The sequence below is a fragment of the Pristiophorus japonicus genome, chromosome 7 (genome assembly GCF_044704955.1).
Source record: "Pristiophorus japonicus isolate sPriJap1 chromosome 7, sPriJap1.hap1, whole genome shotgun sequence".
Lineage (NCBI taxonomy): Eukaryota > Metazoa > Chordata > Chondrichthyes > Pristiophoridae > Pristiophorus > Pristiophorus japonicus.
The window spans coordinates 138038128-138059575 of NC_091983.1; the positions used below are offsets into that span (position 1 = coordinate 138038128).

The 21448-nt window shown below is 51.2% G+C and overlaps 1 protein-coding gene across 1 annotated transcript in view; it reads right to left on the reverse strand.

Moving 5' to 3' along the window:
• The window catches only part of LOC139266860 (amine sulfotransferase-like), a 61901-nt gene that overhangs the window by 15932 nt on the left and 24521 nt on the right, over window positions 1-21448 (reverse strand). Inside the window, exons 3-4 of the mRNA XM_070884468.1 lie at window positions 6346-6472; window positions 3896-3990 (exon numbers count right to left, since the gene is read on the reverse strand). Of these exons, the coding sequence (XP_070740569.1) occupies window positions 3896-3990; window positions 6346-6472 (222 nt within the window). The remainder of the gene's footprint in view (window positions 1-3895; window positions 3991-6345; window positions 6473-21448) is intronic.

A 21448-nucleotide genomic window follows, 5' to 3' on the forward strand; every position in this document is an offset into this window, starting at 1 on the left:
GGCAGTGAGGTCCAGATCCCCACCACCCTCTTGGTAAATAAATTTACCCTGAAATCCCCTCTAAATCTCTTACCAATTACTTTAAATCTAGGCCCCCTGGTTCTTGACCCCTCTGCTAAGGGAAATTGGTCCATCCTATCCACTCTATCCAAGTCCCTTAAAATATTTGTACAACTCAATAAAGTCTCACCTCAGTCTCCTCTGTTCCAAAGAAAACAAACCCAGCCTATCCAATATTTCCTGATAGCTACAATTCTCCAGTCCATGCAACATACTCGTAAATCTCCTTTGTACCCTCTCTAGTACAATCACATCTTTCCTATAATGTGGTGATCAGAACTGCATGCAGTACACTAGCTGTGGCCTAACTACTGTTTTATATAGTTCAAGCATAACCTCACTGCTCTTGTATTCTATGCTCGGCTAATAAAGGCAAGTATCCCGTATGCCTTATTAACCATCTTATCTATCTGGCTTGCTACTATCAGGGAACGGTGGACATGCACTCCAAAGTCGCCTTGTTCCTCTACACTTCTCAGTGTCCTACCATTTAATGTGTATTATCCTGCCTTGTTAGCCTTCCACAAATGCATTACCTCACACTTCAAAAGGGAATTGGGAAAGGCAGTGTGGAGGCCTCGGGGAGCAGGGTGGAGGCCTCGGGGAGCGGCGTGGAGGCCTCGGGGAGCGGCGTGGAGGCCTCGGGGCCACGGGGAGCGGTGTGGAGGTCTCGGGGAGCGGTGTGGAGGCCTCGGGGCCTCGGGGAACGGTGTGGAGGCCTCGGGGCCACGGGGAGCGGTGTGGAGGTCTCGGGGAGCGGTGTGGAGGCCTCGGGGCCTCGGGGAACGGTGTGGAGGCTTCGGGGCCTCTGGGAACGGTGTGGAGGTCTCGGGGAACGATGTGGAGGCCTCGGGCCTCGGGGAACGATGTGGAGGCCTCAGGGAACGATGTGGAGACCTCGGGGAATGACGCGGAGGCCTCGGGGAGCAGTGTGGAGGCCTTGGGGAGTGGTGTGGAGGTCTCGGGGAGCGGTGTGGAGGTCTCGGGGAGCAGTGTGGAGGTCTCGGGGAACGATGTGGAGGCCTCGGGGATAGGTGTGGAGACCTCGGGGATAGGTGTGGAGGTCTCGTGGAACGGCGTGGAGACCTCGGGGAACGATGTGGAGGCCTCGGGGAGCAGTGTGGAGGTCTTGGGGATAGGTGTGGAGACCTCGGGGAGCGGTGTGGAGACCTCGGGGATAGGTGTGGAGGCCTCGGGGATAGGTGTGGATGCCTCGGAGAACGATGTGGAGGCCTTGGGGAGCGGTGTGGAGGTCTCGGGGAGCGGTGTGGAGACCTCGGGGATAGGTGTGGAGGCCTCGGGAATAGGTGTGGAGGCCTCGGAGATAGGTGTGGCGGCCTCGGGGATAGGTGTGGATGCCTCGTGTAGCGGTGTGGAGGCCTCGGTGAACGGTGTGGAGGCCACTTCAGGGAGCAGCGCGTGCTGGTGCAGGAGGGTGACGGCAGTGAAGAGTGACATCATCAAGGTCCAGGTCGATGATTGGAGTGTGGGCAGATAGAGCAGGAGCGGCAAGAGACTGTGAAGGGACGTGATTGGGGCCCAGGGGAGGCGTGAGTTCAGGGCCAGGGGCAGCACGGGCCAGCCCACACTGATATGTGTGCGCACTAGGCCTGTGCAGCAGAGCTGGTCTCCAGTCATCTTGGGTAATCCTTGCCACTGGACCAAGACCTAGCTCTGTCAAGCCCGTGTGATGGTTGGTGTGCAACGGCCACCACATGTAAAAAAAATCCACGCACAGGCATCTTCCACCCTTGAGGATGTAGTTCAGGTCCTTCATAGAAACACCTGTGAACTCATCCTTTTTTGGCGTGGAAGAAAGTCATTCTCGTTTCGAGGGTCTGCCTATGAGAGACCTCACACTTCTCTGGATTAAATTCCATTCATTGCTGTTCTGCCCACCTGACCAGTTCATTGATATTTTCCTGCAGTCTACAGCTTTCTTCATTATCGACCACACAGCCGATAGAGCTGTTTAAAATTATGAAGAGATGAGACAGAATAGATAGAAACATGTATGAGACTTTTTTTTATGCAAGAGCACCTTGGGCTCGATAGGTCCATTAATGACACTTTAAGGAACCTTGCCATTTAATAAAAACCTAGAGCTTGCTCCTGTTTTTCTCTGATGTCCAGTGATTTATCTGCTTACACGGGTAAACAAGGCATCATTCATTTGCTTTATACAACTATGCACTACAGACTGACTGATGTCCCATTTGCCCCTTGGAAAGAGCCAGAGTCAATAAAGTTCAGAATGGTAGTCACTTTTACTACTATTGATGGTACCGCTCATGCCCGATAGTTGGGCTGCAGGTTGTCCTGTAGCATGGTGAAAAAACTCCATCACTACTTCCCTATACAGGTCAGAATTTCCAGGAAAGTTCTGCTGTAACTATGCCATAAGAGCAGCATTGCACTGATCTTCCCTGAGGAATTTTGCATGCAACTGATACACGTAGGTTTTATGCTGAACCATCGCAATGGCGAATTTCCTCGCTCATTCACATCGCTTCCAAGATCCGTCCACCTAAACGTCTTGCCACTTGTTTACATAGCTCTGCATAAGTGCTACCCAGGACATTTTGGGTTGGTGCCTCTGTATGCATTGCTCCTCAGTAAGATCCAGATAATGCTTTGTCGTTGACATATTCTGTTAGCAGGATCATGGTGGGTTCAATGAAGTACCATTTTCTTGGCATCCAAAAATACTTCATCCTCATCCTCCCCCTCTTCCTCTAAGCAGCAAACACCAAGAGTACTGCATACAGTTTTGGTCTCCTTATTTAAGGAGGGATATACTTGCATTGGAGGCAGTTCAGAGAAGGTTCACTCAGTTGATTCCTGAGATGAAGGGGTTGACTTATGAGGAAAGGTTGAGCAAGTTGGGCCTGTACTCACTGGAGTTCAGAAGAATGAGAGATGATCTTATCGAAACATATAAGATAATGAGAGGGCTCGACATGGTAGATGAAGAGAGGATGTTTTTCCACATGGGGAAATTTAGAACTAGGGGGCATCGTTTTAGAATAAGGAGCCACCCATTTAAACTGAGATGAGGAGGAATTTCTTCTCTCAGAAGGTTGTAAATCTGAGGAATTACCTGCCCCAGAAAGCTATGGAGGCTGGGTCATTGAATATATTTAAGGTGGAGATAGACAGATTTTTGAGCGATAAGGGAGTAAAGGATTATGGGGAGTGGGAGGGAAAGTGGAGCAGAGCCCATGATCAGATGAGCCATGAACTTACTGAGTGGTGGAGCAGGCTCGAGGAGCCAAATGGCCTACTCCTGCTCCTATTTCTTATGTTCTTACATTCTTATATGTAAAAAATCCATTATGCTAAGGGAATGATATGAGCTGCCATTCCCCCACCCCAAGTGCAATTTTCTGGGTGACGTTAAAGGGACAGAAACCCAGTAGTCTGGATTCTGGCTCATTTCTTGACCCCACCATCCAATTAAAATTAACCTGAAATTGCATGAAAATAATTGCACAATTTCCAGCATATTTGAATAGTGATACCTGTTTCAGCCAACCAGGAGCCTCTGCAAATCAAAAACTGACAGAGCCCAGCTGCAAGGGATCTTTGCCCCTTTTTTCCACTGCTCTCTGTGCTCGAAATAGACACATGTGGGGCATAATGCTAAAGAAAATTAGTCGCCTTCTTCCTCAGGACTTTAAAACAATGCGATTATCTCAGTCTTTCCATCCTCATACAATGTTTAGACTTTCAAAACTCAATCTTGGCAAAACCTAATCACTATTTCCTGCTTTACCTGAAATATGGGCATAACTTTTCTGGATTTGTCAATAAAAAAATACATTACACAAATTACCTTCTGCATTTCTTCATAGGTCACAAATAGGATGTCAAATTCATCCCTGTGGGTGTACCAGTCGTGGATGTGGTCAAACCAAGAGCTGTATAAGACTGTTCAAGAAAACAAATCACAAATGAAATTGAAAGTCATGGCCAGTTTTAATAATGCAATAGGTATCAAACTTGAAATTCCTCTTTAGACACTTGCTGCGTGTACTTGAGGTGCACCGCACCTATAGAAGGAAAAGTTCTGACAAGTCTTCTGTCCTGGGTTATTGGCATGGGGGCAGCAGCCAGAAGGCCACAGGTCTGAATATTGCCCTGTAGGGGATGGGGCAATGGAGGGGGTTTGCAAACCTGAAGCCTATGTGTTCGTCGATTTTTAAGCTGCACTTGGAATCCCCACAGACCCTTTGGTCCTGCTGAGGCCCTGGCACAAGCTATATACTCTGTATAGTAAAGAATGATCTGATATCAAATGTGTTGAGAACCAATCATGCATCATTCTGGTTACCCTGAATTTAGTAATATAGCCACCAGAAATGTAAGCCACCAAATCTTCAGAGACTGTACACAAAGAGTGTAAAATGTCTCATCCTTTTTTTCAAATCCCTCCAACGTTTTGCTCCTCCCTATCTCTGTAACCTCCTCCAGTCCTACAACCCTCTAAGATCTCTGCACTCCTCCAATTTTGGCCTCTTGCGCATCCCTGATTTTAATCGCTTCGCCACTGGCAGCTGTACCTTCTGCTGCCTAGGCCCTAAGCTCTGGAATTCCCTTGCAAAACCTCTCCGCCACTCTCTCCTCCTTTAAAATGCTTCTTAAGACTGACCTCTTTGACCAAGCTTTTGGCTACCTGTCCTAATATCTCCTTATGTGGCTCGGTCAAATTTTGTTTGATAACGCTCCTGTGAAGTGCCTTGGAATGCTTTATTACATTAAGCTACTATATAAATGCAAGTTGTTGTTGTTATTATCAGAGTTAAACACCTGTAGAAACCTGAAATAAAGCCATTGACCTCTGTGATAAACCATGTAGTAATACAAATAACAAAGCTGATAATTGTGACTGAAATTAGACAAGTTGCTGTCTAGGAGTACTATAGGGCCCGATTTTGGCCATGACTTGCATCAATTTTTTTGGAGTAAGTTGTTTTTTCTGGCGTTAGTTAACAAATGCCATTTTCCCCCCAAAATTTGCTCCAGAGTAAGTCAGTTAAATACGATTTTTTTTTAGTTCAGTTTTTTTTTTCAAAAGGGGGCGTTCCCAGACACTTACGCCAATTTTGGCCATTTATGCCACTTAGGTCAGCGTATGTGGTCAGCTCTGAAAAATGTTACGGGCAGTTAAGAAATCGACATAGGTTAGTACCCAAGCACCAAACATTCCAAATAAAAGTTAAAATAACTAAATAAAAATAAAGAACTCAGGTAAACAATTGTTTAACAATTAAATATTTTAAGTAAATCCTACCTTGGGCCGGGGAAGGCAGCCGGCAAAGACACATCGGGAGGCTGGGTGGGGGGGGAGAGGAAGGGAGGGAGGGAGAGGAAAGGCAAGGCTCCACGGCATCGGGAGGGAGAGGAAAGGCAGAGCTCGACGGCATCGGGAGGGAGGGAGGGAGAGGAAAGGCAGGGCTCGATGGCATCGAGCGGGGGCAAGAGGAAAGGCTGGGCTCAACGGTATCTTGGGTAGAGTTCTGACAGCTGGGAAGGCGAGGAGCATGCGCGCAGACTTCACTGCGCATGCGAACAGCTGCCGGCAGTGTTTTCAGCGCAGGGCTGTAGCTCCGCACCCCCCCCCACTCCACCATGGACGTCGCACCAGGACCCGGGACACTCGGCAGAGGGGCCAGGATACTAAGAACATTTTTTGCCGCCCTTTCCAGCGCACAAAGTCGGCGCATAAAGGGTCAGTGCGCGAAAAAATTGGGTTGGCCAAAATTGGGCCCATAATCTTTAGCAGTGGAGGATAGGTAATTCGCTAATCGTATGATCAGTACAGAAGCCTGACCAGAGATCACCAAGAAGTTGAAGGTAATGAAAAGATATGGGGGCAATTAGCAGGAGGTGCACAAAAGAATACATGACAAAATTCAAGCTGAGCAAAGGACTACATTCACCTGCCAAACTGTCAGGATAGGAAACCCAACAACTGAAGGAGCTCACACCCTCAGTGATGAAAATGGCTGAATTGTTAAGCCTTAAAAGCGTAGAGGATGAGGGAAACTTCCTCTGAATGCTAGTAAGGTGCTTCCAAATTATTTTCACTATTCTAACAATTGGGCAATAAAAGGGGCACTCATTAGATCACAGACTAAGGAAGTAAAAGAGGTGCATGCAATGTGAATCACAATGATCAGTTCATAGGACTGAAAGTCTAATGTCAAAGTGAGCTGAAACATGATGAAAACAAAGAATTGGCAAGAAATAAAATATATGATATGGTAAATGCTGAATATTTACCTTTGCCTTCTATGAATTTCTCAAGAAAGTCTTCAAAACTGGAAGTTGCATCCAACATGATGACATAATTTTGAAAGTGATATAAAGACACAGCAACATCCTTTGGATTTCGAGCAACATAAATAATCTGCATGTAAAATATCAGATCAGTTGAACGTGTAATTGTAAAAATATAAGAATTTGTATGGAGTACATGTTATGAATGGAGAAAGAGTCAGACTGAACACTGTGAGCTCAAAGTAAAGTGTGACCTTAGTCTTTTATTGCAGGTCTCCAGAGTGCCTCTCCAACTTGTGAAGCCTTCTTAAGTACCTGTGCTCCCAAGGCATTATGGGATCCCTTGGGACTCCGGGGAATGAGCCCTCTGGCGGCTGTACAGAGTAAATACAAGTCAACATATATAACAACATTCCCCCCCCACCCCACCCCAAAGTCAATAGTGTAACTATTTACAATGTGAGTCGATCTGGGGCCCTTCTTGCCATGGTTGATCGTCTTGGTGTGAAAGCTGGTTTTGTTGAATCATTTGTTGGGCCGTTGCTGGGCTGCCTGGTGTGTTGGGCCCTGCAGGGCTGTTGTGGATGATAGGTTCTGCTTCATGGTCAACCGTGGTGCCGGTTGCCACTGGTGTGTATGTTGGGGGATCAAAAAAGATAGGATCCAAGGTGGGTTGCTCAGGATAGTCCGTAAATCTGAGTTTGATTTGGTCCAAGTGTTTCCGGTGAATGAGTCCATTTGAAAGTTTGACCCGAAACACCCTGCTCCCCTCTTTGGCCACGACAGTGCCAGAAAGCCACTTGGGACCTTGCCCATAATTTAATACAAATACTGGATCATTGACTTCAATCTTGGTGTGACACATTTGCGCTATCATGATATGCACTTTGTTGAAGCTGCCTGCTCTCTACTTGTTCATGTAGATCAGGGTGAACTAACGAGAGCCTTGTCTTAAGTGCTCTTTTCATGAGCAGTTCAGCAGGTGGGATCCCAGTGAGTGAGTGTGGTCTCGTGCGGTAGCTAAGCAGGACTCGGGATAGGCGAGTCTGCAGTGAGCCTTCAGTTACCCTCTTTAAGCCTTGCTTGATGGTTTGCACTGCTCTCTCTGCCTGACCATTGGACGCTGGTTTAAACGGGGCAGATGTGACATGTTTGATCCCGTTACAGGTCATGAATTCTTTGAACTCAGCACTGAAAACATAGTCTGTTGTCGCTCACCAGGACATCGGGTGAATGGCAAACATGGCCAGCAGGCTTTCAGGAGTGGAAGCGGACGTGCGAGTCGACATTATCTCACATTCAATCCACTTGGAGTAAGCATCTACAACCACAAGGAATATTTTACCCAAGAACGAGCCTGCATAGTCGACGTGTACCTGGGACCACAGTTTGGAGGGCCAAGACCATAAACTTAGCGGCGCCCCCCCTGGGTACATTGCTTAACTGCGAACATGTATTACATCTGTGAATGCAGGACTCAGTCGGCATCTGTGCCAGGCCACCTTACGTGGAATCTAGCTATCACTTTCATCATTACGATGCCTGAGTGGGCACTGTGCAGATCATTGATGAAGGTGTCTCTGCCCTTCTTGGGGACCACTACTCGATTGCCCCACAGAACGCAATCTGCCTGTATGGACATTTCACCTTTGTGCCGCTGGGACGGCTTTATCTGTTCCTGCATTTCCACTGTGACACTGGACCAGCTCCCGTGAAGCACACAGCTTTTGACGAGAGATAATAAGGGGTCCTGGCTTGTCCAGGTTTTGATCTGCCGGGCAGTGACGGGTGATTGCTCACTTTCAAATGTTTCCATAACCATGGCTAGATCTGCGGGCTGCACCATTTCCACCCCCGTGGTGGGCAATGGCAGCCTACTGAGAGCATCAGCACAGTTTTCTGTGCCTGGCCTGTGGCGGATGGTGTAGTTGTATGCGGACAACGTGAGCGCCCATCTCTGGATGCGGGCCGAAACGTTGGTATTTATCCCTTTACTCTCAGAAAACAGGGATATAAGTGGCTTATGGTCAATTTCCAATTCGAATTTTAATCAAAACAGGTTTTGATGCATTTTCTTTACCCCATAGACACACGCTAACGCTTCTTTTTCAATCATGCTGTAGGCTCTCTCAGCCTTCGACGGACTCCTGAATGCATAAGCAACCGGTTGCAGTTTCCCGAAATCATTAGCTTGTTGAAATACACACCCGACGCCATATGATGACGCATCACATGCTAGTACCAAATGCTTACATGGATCATACACCACAAGCAATTTGTTTGAGCATAACAATTTTCTCGCTTTTACAAAGGCATTTTCTTGGCTTTTGCCCCAAACCCATTCGCTCCCTTTTCGTAGGAAGACATGTAGTGGTTCCAGCAGGGTGCTGAGACCCGGTAAAAAGTTACCAAAGTAGTTCAAGAGTCCCAGAAATGGCCGCAGCTCCGTCACGTTCTGTGGCCTCGGTGTGTTCTCGATTGCCTCCGTCCTCACGTTGGTGGGCCTGATGCCGTCCGCCGCAATCCTCCTTCCCAGGAACTCCACTTCAGGCGACAGGAATGTGTGTTTTCATCTGAGCCCCACACGGTTGAGTCGACTAAGAATCTCCTCCAGGTTATGCAGGTGCTTGACTGTGACCAAGATGTCGTCCTGGAAGACCACGGTGTGCGGGAACGACTTCAGTAAACTTTCCATGTTTCTCTGGAATATCGCCGTCGCTGATCGGATTCCAAATGGGCATCTGTTATAAACAAAAAGACCTTTGTGCGTGTTGATGCAGGTGAGGGCCTTCAATGATTCCTCCAGTTCCTGCGTCATGTAGGCTGAGGTCAGATCCAGCTTCGTGAACGTCTTTCCTCCCGCCAGCGTTGCAAAGAGGTTGTCGGTTTTTGATAGTAGGATTTGGTCTAGCAGGGAGAAACGATTCATAGTTACTTTGTAATCGCCACAGATTCTGATGATGCCGTCTCCCTTGAGGACTGGAACAATAGGACTGACCCACTTGCTGAACTCGATCGGTGAAATGATGCCATCTCTTTGCAACCGGTCTAGCTCGATCTCTACTCTTTCACTCATCATGTAAGGTACTGCTCTCGCCTTGTGATGGATGGGTCGCGCCCCCAGAATTAGGTGGATCTGCACTTTTGCTCCTTAGAATGTCCCGATGCCTGGTTCGAACAGCGAAGGAAATTTGTTTAAGACCTGGGCACACGAAGTGTCGTCAGCGGGCGATAACATAAGAACATAAGAACTTAATAATTAGGAACAGGAGTAGGCCATCTAGCCCCTCGAGCCTGCTCCACCATTCAACAAGATCATGGCTGATCTGGCCGTGGACTCAGCTCCACTTACCCGCCCGCTCCGCATAACCCTCAATTCCCTTATTGGTTAAAAATCTATCTATCTGTGATTTGAATACATTCAATGAGCTAGCCTCAACTGCTTCCTTGGGCAGAGAATTCCACAGATTCACAACCCTCTGGGAGAAGAAATTCCTTCTCAACTCGGTTTTAAATTGGTTCCCCCGTATTTTGAGGCTGTGCCCCCTAGTTCTAGTCTCCCTGACCAGTGGAAACAACCTCTCTACCTCTATCTTGTCTATCCCTTTCATGATTTTAAATGTTTCTATAAGATCACCCCTCAACCTTCTGAACTCCAACGAGTAAAGACCCAGTCTACTCAATCTATCATCATAAGGTAAACCCCTCATCTCCGGAATCAGCCTAGTGAATCGTCTCTGTACCCCCTCCAAAGCTATTATAGCCTTCCTTAAGTAAGGTGACCAAAACTGCACGCAGTACTCCAGGTGTGGCCTTACCAATACCCTATACAGTTGCAGCAGGACCTCCCTGCTTTTGTACTCCATCCCTCTTGCAATGAAGGCCAACATTCCATTTGCCTTCCTGATTAGCTGCTGCACCTGGGCCAATTGTGGAGCAGTGGAGGCGTGGCCTAAACAGTTGGAGCTGTGAGCAGTGAGAGAAGGAGCTGCTGCTTTTGCTCCTGGCTGGGCCTGTGAATCAGCCCAGGAAGAGAAGGAAGGAAGGAAGGGGCTTCACCACCAACTTTCACCCAGAGGGAGAGGAGGAAAAAGCAGAAAACTTGAACAACTTCACCATTTCTACAAAGAGTTGGAGAGAGGGGGAAAGACCAACAACAACATCCAGTGTGGAAGGAGGGAGACTCTACCATTCTACAGGTGGGTGTATTGGTGCAGTCCCTAAAAGACTTTGCTGTATCGGTGGGGGGAGGAAAGAAGACCAGTTGGGGGCCGGTACATCGCGGGGGGTGTGTATGTGTGTGTGTGTGTGGAAGTGTGTGTGGGGGCCTTGCTTACAACTAGGCCCCACACACCTTTGAAGCACCCCTCCACCATTGCCTAGCCTGGGATAGCTGGAGCTACCAGGCTGAAGAAACAATTAATCCACCCTAATTAACATCGTTGGGAGTGTGTGCCTGTGTGGCTCCAGCTGCACCAGGTGAAGACATCTTCTCCCCTCACCCAAAGACCACCCCAAAGACTATTTTTTGTTTGCCATCTGGGGATTGCACCCACCCACAGCTGCGAGGGGAGACCTGCCCTCGCAGTTCCCCCCCTTCCCACACCCCTCTCTCTTTCTCTGTTACTCTCTGTCTCTCCGCTCTCTCTCTGAGAGCCCTTTCCTCCCAAATTGATTGGAAAAATATAAAACAATTAAGACAACTGAGCAGAGGGAGCAAGGCCCCTCCCCAATTGTCAACAAGGGGAGAGGTGTGCCTCATTAAGAGCTCCTCTGCTCAGTCTATTAAACGAGGCCATTTAAAGACCATTAAGGCCTGTGACTTTGGGGTGGGTGTAGCCCTTAAAGGGACCCCGTGATGGCGATCCCATCTACGCCGGTGGCAGGGCCAGCTAGGACTTATGCGCAGGTGGCAACCGCTTCCACGGCACCTCCTGCGCCACCCGCTGCCCTGCCACCATTCAGACTTATAACTAAGAAACACGGGGTCAAGAGCTACACTCACCCCACAATGAGCATTGAGGAGTGCGTGCGGGCGCTGGCTGGGGTAGTCGGCCCCTCGGCCATTGTCGCAGCCTCCAAGATGTCTGGGAAGGCCGTGTTCTTCCTGGGGTTGGAGCGGGCGATGTCCCTGGCCATTGAAAAGGGGCTCACGGTGGGCGGGGCGTTCCTGCCAGTGGACCCTCTCGAGGCCACCGCGCAGAGGGTCATTCTATCAAACGTCCCGCCCTTTGTTCCCACTGAGCTCCTCCTCCCTCACCTACACCAACTGGGGGAGGTAAGGTTGGGGATCAACCCCATACCGTTTGGCCTCAGGGAGAACAGCCTGCGCCACGTGTTCTCCTTCCGCCGCCAGCTCTTTGTCCGGCTGGCGTGGGAAGAGACGACAGAGGGCAATTTTAATGTGGTGCACGAGGGGACTGCCTACCGCGTCTTTTGGACGTCGGACGGCGTGCGGTGCCATGCCTGCAGGGAGGTGGGGCACGTTCGCAAGAATTGCCCCGCCTCCAAAGCCGCCAAACCACCGTGGGCGGCCAAGGCTGGCGCCGCCGCCGCCACCCCTCCCCCTAGTAGCGTCCGCGTGCCGGGAGCTGTGGGTGCGCGGGCATCGTCGGGGGCCTTTGTTTTCACGGCCTCCGGCGGGGGGGAGGGAGAGCTACCGGCCGGAAAGAAGGCGTGGAAGAAGGCGAAACACCTAGAGGCGGGTCCCCTTAGTGCGCCAGACAAGCTGTTCACCGCGCTCGGCCCAACCCCGTCACCGGCGAGCGCGGGGTGCCCTGAGCCCGTGCCCGAGCCCTTGACTAATACCGCAGAGGGGTTCGGGCACGGGCAAGATAAGAAAAAGGGGGGAGTGGAGCGGGAGGCCTCGGCAGACACGGGTGTCTCCCTGTCTCCGTGCCCCCCCTCCAGGAAAAAAAGGAGGCGCCGCTCCAATGAGGCGGGGGGGGAACAACATCCCTCCGCGGAGGAGTCGTTGCCTGCCGCGTGTCCCGCGTCCCCCACCGGCACCCCCAAACTGCGCCGTAGGCACGAGGAATCTGTCCCCGGGGAAGGTGAGGCAGTCGAGGCTGCCCAGCCGCTGCCTCCCGGGGATGGCGTGAAAGATCTGCCTGTCGTGGGGGGCGTGGGGCCAGCGGAAGAATGCGTAGCCGCCGGGTCGAGCGTCCCGGGGACTGAGGCGGGCGGGGCCGAAAAGGCCGAACTTGAGCCTGCCCAGCCAATATCCAACTTCCCCCGGGATTTGCTCGACTCGGCAGAAATACAAAGTATTAGCACTTTTAATGAATCTGTACACACTGGGCCGGGGGGTGGCGGCGGGGAGGGGGAGGAACAGCCACCCTCGCCCACTACTTTGGAGCTGGAGCGCTTGGAGGGCCTGGGGATTTTCTATGGCCGGGTCTCTCCTTGTTCCCTGGTTCCTGGGGCGGAGGAGGAACCCCTTCCGCTGTCGCTTCCCGACCCAGCACCAATTCTAAAAGAGCCCAGTGGGGACTCCTCTGCCGACGATCCTGGGGGTGGGATCGGGGCAGAGCCAGGGCCAAATGGAGCGGCCGGGCCATTTGCCGTACCTCGTGCGGTCGACGGGCCGGCTGCTAGCGGCGACCTCCCGGAGGAGGACGGGGACTCGGTGGAGTATGCGAGTGAAGATCTCGAGTCCATCGCCAGTGAGGCGGTGGATCTCCTCGTGCCCGCCGCTGATTCCCCCCTCATTCCCGTAGAAGATCTCCGGGACTTTTTGGTCAAGAGCCAGGGTCGCCGCAACCAAGCCCATCTGGCCCGGGAAAGATGGTCCGAGCCGGGGCTGCTCATCGCTTCCGTCCGCGTCGCCGCTAAGACCATGGCCGCGGGCGGGCCCTTATCAAGGGCGCAAGGCCTTGAGCTGCGCCGGCTCAAAAAGTTCCTCACTGGGCTGCTGAAGGAGTGGAGGTCAACAAAAGACTCCGCTCCCTCCCCCGCAATAGGTTAAGGTAGAGGTTGCACTATGCTTTTGCCATGAAGATAACCATAGCCAGCCTCAACATCAACGGTGGCAGAGGGGCACGTCGTAGATTTGACAATGTTTCGCTCCTGCGGGAGGGGAAATATGCGGTGTGCTTCCTGCAAGAAACCCACACCGTTCCGGGAGACGAAGCCACGTGGCTCCTGGAATGGCAAGGAGAGGTCCGCATGAGCCACCTCACCGCCAATTCTAGTGGGATGGCCATCTTGCTGGGCCCGCATTTTCAGCCGGAGATCTTGGGGGTCGAGGAGCCCGTGCCAGGCCGCTTGCTGCACGTAACGGTTCACCTGGGGGACGTGCCGCTCCATCTCGTGAACGTGTACGCCCCTCAGCCCGGCCCGCAGCAGGCGCGCTTCTTCGAAGAAGTGTCCGCTCTTCTTGGCTCCGTCGACGTCGGCGACTGCATTGTCCTCGGGGGGGGATTTTAACTGCACCCTCGAGGCGAGGGACCGCTCTGGTGCCCCGCACAGCATGACGGCGATGGAGAAGTTGAGGGACCTGGTCGGGTCCTTCGACTTGGTGGACGTCTGGCGAAATCTCCAACCCGACTCCAGCGCCTTTACTTGGGTGAGGCCTGGAGTAGGATGGTCCAGAGTCGACCGCCTCTACGTGTCTCGGGCGTACGTGTCCTGCGTCCCGGCGGCCTCCATGCGGCCGGTGCCGTGTTCGGACCACCACCTGTTGTGGGCGGAGCTCGCTTCGCTCCGCGCGAGGACAGGGTCCGCGTACTGGCACTTTAACAACCGGCTGTTGGAGGACGTGCGGTTCCAGGACTCGTTCCGTCGATTCTGGTCCGACTGGAGAAGGAAGCAGGGGGGCTTCCCCTCCTTGAGGCTATGGTGGGACGTGGGCAAGGCTCACGTCCGCGTCTTCTGTCAAGAGTACGCGAGGGGGTCGACCAAGAGGCGGGCGGCCGGAGTCGGTCGCCTAGAAAAAGAGGTGCTCGACCTGGAATCCAGTCTCGGTCAAGTCGTCGAGGACCCGGCCCTGCGGACGGTGTACGAAGCTAAGAAGGCCGCGCTGAAGGACCTGCAGCTCGTCGGGTCCTGAGGCGCGTTCGTGAGGTCGCGGATCCGGTTCCTGCGGGATCTGGACCGCGGCTCCCCCTTCTTCTACTCGCTGGAAAAAAGGCAGAGTGTCCGTAAGCAGCTCTTGACGCTGCTGGCCGACGACGGCTCTCTCGTCTCGGATCCGGCGGGCGTCAACAACAGGGCCCGTGAATATTACGGGGCACCGTTCTCTCCGGATCCGTCCAGCGAGGAAGCGCGTAGAGTTTTGTGGGAGGACCTGCCGAAAGTCAGCCCGGAGGGCAGTGAAAATTTCTAAGCTCCGCTAAGCCTGGCGGAGCTGACCGGTGCCCTCGACCGGCTCTCGAGGGGAAAATCCCTGGGGCTGGACGGGCTGACCGTGGAGTTCCACAGGGCGTTCTGGGACGTCCTGGGGAGCGACTACGCGCGGGTCCTGGGGGAAAGTCTGGCGACCGGGGAGATGCCCGTCTCTTGGCGCAGGGCAGTCATCGTCCTGCTGCCTAAGAAGGGTGATCTCCGCCTCCTTAAGAACTGGCGCCCGGTCTCCCTCCTCAGCACGGACTACAAAATCTTCGCCAGGGCGATGTCTGCTCGCCTTGGCACCGTGCTGGACCACATGATCCACCCCGACCAGTCCTACACGGTCCCGGGCCGGACAATCCACGACAACATCCATCTGGTCCGGGACCTCATCCATCATTCCCAGGAGGCTGGTCTGTCGGTCGCCTTCCTATCCCTCGACCAAGAGAAGGCGTTCGACAGGGTGGATCACGACTATCTGCTCGGAACTCTGCGCGCTTTCGGGTTCGGGATGCATTTCGTCGCCCGGATCCGACTTTTGTACGCCGCCGCGGAGTGTCTGATTAAGGTTAACGGGTCCTTGACGGCGCCCCTTCGCTTTAGGAGATGGGTGCGCCAGGGATGCCCCATGTCTGGCCAGTTATATGCCATCTGCGTGGAGCCTTTCCTGCGCCTCCTGCGGACGAGGTTGACGGGACTGGCTCTGCAAGGGCCGGGCGTGGAGGTCGTCCTCTCGGCTTACGCCGATGACGTGCTCCTCGCGGTAGAGGATCCCGCTGACCTGCGGAGGATGCGTGAGTGCCAGGAGATTTACTTGGCCGCATCCTCCGCCAGAATCAACTGGGAAAAATGTTCCGGACTCCTGGTGGGTCAGTGGCGGGTGGACTCCCTGCCGGAGGAGCTCAGGCCTTTTGCCTGGAGCATGACCCATCTCCTCTATCTGGGAGTCTACCTTAGCCTCGACGGGGAAGCCTGGTCGGCGAACTGGCAGGAGCTGGAGGCCAAGGTCGCCGCTCACCTCGGGCGCTGGACAGGACTGGTCATAAACCAGCTGGTGGCCGCAATGTTGTGGTACCGGCTGGTCACTTTGACCCCTCCCCCTGCGTTTGTCGCCAAGATACAGAAGAAGCTGGTGGACTTCTTCTGGAACAACAGGAAGCACTGGGTCTCTGCCGCGGTCTTGAGTCTCCCGCTTGAGGAAGGCGGTCAGTCGTTGGTGTGCGTCAGCGCCCAGCTCGCGACTTTCCGTCTTCAGACCCTGCAGAGATACCTTTACGTCGAGCCCCCTCCTAGGTGGTGTGCTCTGGCGACGTATTTCTTCCGCCAGCAGCGCGACCTCAATTACGACACGCAGCTCCTGTTTGTGAACTTGGGGGGTGCCAGGACCGCCCTCCGGGAGCTGCCTGTCTTTTACAAGGAACTCATCAGGGTCTGGAACAAAGTCTCCACCAAGCGCAGCTCTCCGCCGGCTGGAGTGGCGGCTGTCCTGCAGGAGCCGCTGCTCGGGAATCCGTACCTCCACGACCGAGGTTTTATGTGGCGGTCGGAAGAGAGGGCTGTGGTTGGTGAGGTGACCAGGGTCAGGGACCTGCTCGATGGCGGAGGAGCGGGCTGGATGGCGCCAAGCACGCTGGCGCGGCGCCTAAATTCAGCCAACGTCTGTCGCGCGGCCGAAGCCATCGAGTCGCTAAAAACAGCTTTGGGCCCTGACTCTGTTAGGTGCATCGAGGAGGCTCAGGCACGTGGGGAGATCCCATCCGAACTGACCCCTGTCCGGACGGAATTCCTCATCGGCGCCAAACCCCGGAACCTCCCTCGGGAGCCGGCGCCTCACAACTTGAGCCGCCTTGAGGAAATCCCCTCCGTGCCTTTCAGTTCCGCGCGGAGGGGTTTCCTGTACGGGCTGCTCCTGCACACCCTCAACTTTGCCATCCTCGCCGGCCGTCCGGACACGCCATGGCGTACCATCTTGCCATCCGGAGGAGGCGGGGGTCCCCGATGGAGGGCACTCTATGCGGGAGTCCTCCCACTATTCATCGGGGACTTGGCCTGGAGGGTGGTGCACGGAGCAGTGCCGTGCAACAAATTTTTAAGCCGGTTCACGGACTCCCAGGCCGCCTGCAATTTCTGCAGCCTGGAAGAGTCCGTGTTCCATGTTTTTATGGAATGCACGAGGTTGCAGCCCCTGTTTTATTATTTAAAGGGGCTGCTCCTGAAATTCTGGCTGCACTTCAGTCCCACTCTCCTGATCTTTGGGCACCCTGTGCGGAGGGGAGCGGGTAGGTCCGAGGGCCTCCTCGTAGGACTGCTCCTGGGCACGGCCAAGGGTGCCATCAGCCGGTCCAGGCAGCGGGCGGTCGAGGGGGTCGTTCAACCTGACTGCCTGCCTCTCTTCCGCTCTTACATCCGGTCCAGGGTGTCCTTGGAGATGGAGCAGGCGGTGTCCACCGGTACACTCGCGGCCTTCCGCGAGAGGTGGGCACTGGAGGGGCTGGAGTGCATCATCACGCCCGGCAACCAAATTTTAATTTGATTTTATGTTTTAAAGTTTAATTTGTTTTAATTGCCGGTGCTTTTAGTGTCCCCCTCCCCTTTTATAGGGGGCACTGGAAAAAATGTGATTTTAGTGCCCCAAAAAAAACAAAAAAAGAAAAGAAAAACCAAAAAAAAACACAAAAAAGAAAAAAAGGGCCTTGTGAATGTCTGGTGTGTCATCCAGGTCGGGTGGCACAGTTTAATGTTTTATGTGTTTCAGATAAACTCCAAAAAAGAGTTTCATGCACAAGGACCCCCAGGTCCCTCTGCACCGCAGCATGTTGTAATTTCTCCCCATTCAAATAATATTCCCTTTTACTGTTTTTTTTCCCAAGGTGGATGACCTTACATTTTCCGACATTGTATTCCATCTGCCAAACCTTAGCCCATTCACTTAACCTATCTAAATCTCTTTGCAGCCTCTCTGTGTCTTCTACACAACCCGCTTTCCCACTAATCTTTGTGTCATCTGCAAATTTTGTTAACTATACTCCGTCCTCTCTTCCAGGTCATCTATGTATATTGTAAACAGTTATGGTCCCAGCATTGATCCCTGCGGCACACCACTACCCACCGATTGCCAACCTGAAAAGGACCCATTTATCCCGACTCTCTGTTTTCTGTTAGTTAGCCAATTCTCTATCCATGCGAATATATTTCCTCTGACTCCGCGTACCTTTGTCTTTTGCAGTAACCTTTTGTGTGGCACCTTATCGAATACCTTTTGGAAATCTAAATACACCACATCCATCGGTACACCTCTATCCACCATGCTCGTTATATCCTCAAAGAATTCCAGTAAATTAGTTAAACATGATTTCACCTTCATGAATCCATGTTGCGTCTGCTTGATTGCACTATTCCTATCTAGATGTCCTGCTATTTCTTCCTTAATGATAGCTTCAAGCATTTTCCCCACTACAGATGTTAAACTAACCGACCTATAGTTACCTGCCTTTTGTCTGCCCCCTTTTTTAAACAGAGGCATTACATTAGCTGCTTTCCAATCCACTGGTACCTCCCCAGAGTCCAGAGACTTTTGGTATATTATAACGAATGCATCTGCTATAACTACCGCCATCTCTTTTAATACCCTGGGATGCATTTAATCAGGACCAGGGGACTTGTCCACCTTGAGTCCCATTAGCCTGTCCAGCACTGCCTCCCGAGTGATAGTGATTGTCTCAAAGTCCTCCCTTCCCACATTCCCGTGACCAGCAATTTTTGGCATGGTTTTTGTATCTTCCACTGTGAAGACCGAAGCAAAATAATTGTTTAAGGTCTCAGCCATTTCCACGTTGCCCATTATTAAATCCCCCTTCTCATCTTCTAAGGGACCAACATTTACTTTAGTCACTCTTTTCCGTTTTATATATCGGTAAAAGCTTTTACTATTTGTTTTTATGTTTTGCGCAAGTTTACTTTCATAATCTATCTTTCCTTTCTTTATTGCTTTCTTAGTCATTCTTTGCTGTCGTTTAAAATGTTCCCAATCTTCTAGTTTCCCACTAACCTTGGCCACCTTATACGCATTGGTTTTTAATCTGATACTCTCCTTTATTTCCTTGGTTATCCACGGCTGATTATTCCTTCTCTTACCGCCCTTCTTTTTCACTGGCATATATTTTTGTTGAGCACTATAAAAGAGTTCCTTAAAAGTCCTCCACTGTTCCTCAATTGTGCCACCATTTAGTCTGTGTTCCCAGTCTACTTTAGCCAACTCTGCCGTCATCCCACTGTAGTCTCCTTTGTTTAAGCATAGTACGCTCGTTTGAGACACTACTTCCTCACCCTCAATCTGTATTATAAATTCAACCATACTGTGATCACTCATTCCGAGAGGATCTTTTACTAGGAGATCGTTTATTATTCCTGTCTCATTACACAGGACCAGATCTAAGATAGCTTGCTCCCTTGTAGGTTCTGTTACATATTGTTCTAAGAAACAATCCCGTATGCATTCTATGAATTCCTCCTCAAGGCTACTCTGTGCGATTTGATTTGACCAATCGATATGTAGGTTAAAATCCCCCATGATTACTGCCGTTCCTTTTTCACATGCCTCCATTATTCCTTTGATTATTGTCCGCCCCACCATGAAGTTATTATTTGGGGGCCTATAAACTACGCCCACAAGTGATTTTTTCCCCTTACTATCTTTAATCTCCACCCACAATGATTCAACATTCTGTTCATTCGAGCCAATATCGTCTCTCACAACTGCCCTGATATCATCCTTTATTAATAGAGCTACCCCACCTCCTTTCCCATCTTGTCTATCTTTCCGAATTGTCAGATACCGCTGTATGTTTAATTCCCAGTCTTGGCCACCCTGCAACCACGTTTCTGTAATGGCCACCAAATCATACCCATTTGTAATGATTTGTGCCGTCAACTCATTTACTTTGTTTCGAATGCTGCGTGCGTTTAGGTAAAGTGTTTTAATACTAGTTTTTAAACCACTTTAACGCTCGGACGTTATCCCAGTTCCAGCGTATCTTTCCCAGCCAGCTCCTGCAGAGCAGCGTGGGACCATCGTCCGGTACCACCCAGAGTGGTAGCTTGTGCACCGCTCCATCATAGGAGACCTTTACGATAGCACTGCCGATTACAGGAATCAGTTATTTTTTGTAAGTTCTTAGTTTCATGCGAATTGGAGTTAAGACTGACCTTGAGGCCTTGTTGCACCACAACGTTTCGAAACTCTTTTTGCCCATGATGGACTGGCTTGCGCCCATGTCCAGCTCAATTGACACTGGGAGTTCATTTAGTTCAACATTCAGCATTATCGGGGGACAATTCGTGGTGAATGTGTGTACCCCATGTACCTCTGCCTCCTCTATCTGAGGCTCTGTTTCATCATGATCCTCCTCTGCAACATGGTGGTTTGTAGGATTAACAGGCTTAGCAGCTTGCCTGCACATTTGCTGGAGGTGTCCCATTGTTCCACAGCCCTTGCAAACGTATCCTTTGAAACAGCATGAATGGAAACGATGATCATCCCTGCAGCGCCAACAAGGTGTTAATGACCTTGTATTCATCACCCTTGATGATGGACTCAGACATCTGCGGACATGCAGCTGCAGATATATGTGACCTGCCCTGTACGTTACGATTCGAAAACAACATCACTTTGTTCACGGTACTTGTAGCAGCACATGTTTGCTGAGAATTTTGCTTCGTATTGTCACTGGTGGCAATGAACGCCTGGGCTTTCGCTATGGCCTTACTCAAGGTTGGGGTCTCTACAGTCAAAAGTTTGCGAAGTATGGTTTTGTGGCCAATGCCAAGTACGAAAAAGTCTCTGAGCATGTGCTCCAAATGTCCTTCAAATTCGCAATGTCCTGCAAGGCGTCTTAGCTCGGCAGCATAACTCACCACTTCCTGACCATCAGATCTTTTGTAGGTGTAGAACCGGTACCTCGCCATCAGAACGCTTTCCTTCGGGTTCAAATGCTCTCGGACCAGTGTGCACAAATCGTCGTACGATTTATTCGTGGGTTTCACTGGAGTGAGCAGATTCTTCACGAGGCCATATGTTGGTGCCCCACAGACGGTGAGGAGGATCGGCCTTCATTTGGCAGCGTTCTCTTCCCCATCTAGCTCATTGGCCACGAAGTATTGGTCACGTCGCTCCACAAAAGTTTCCGAATCATCTCCCTCTGAAAATTTCTCCAGGATGCCCACTGTTCTTTGCATCTTTAGGTTCGCTATCTATACCTCATCGGCAGTTGTTGTGTATGGAGAAAGAGTCAGACTGAACACTGTGAGCTCAAAGTAAAGTGTGACCTTAGTCTTTTATTACACGTCTTCAGAGTGCCTGTCCAACCTGTGAAGCCTTCTTAAGTACCTGTGCTCCCAAGGGATTATGGGATCCTTTGGGACTCTGGGGGATGAGCCCTCTGGTGGCTGTACAGAGTAAATACAAGTCCACATATATAACAGTACATTTGTACTTTATTATTTGAAGTTATTGATTACATGTAACTGCTTACACTTATTTCATAGCTTTGCAATAGTTGAAACATAGAAACATAAAAAATAGGTGCAGGAGTAGGCCATTCAGCCCTTCGAGCCTGCACCACCATTCAATATGATCATGGTGATCATGCAACTTCAGTACCCCATTCCTACTTTCGCTCCATATCCCTTGATCCCTTTAGCCGTATGGGCCACATCTAACTCCCTTTTGAATATATCTAATGAACTGGCCTCAACAACTTTCTGTGGTGGAGAATTCCAC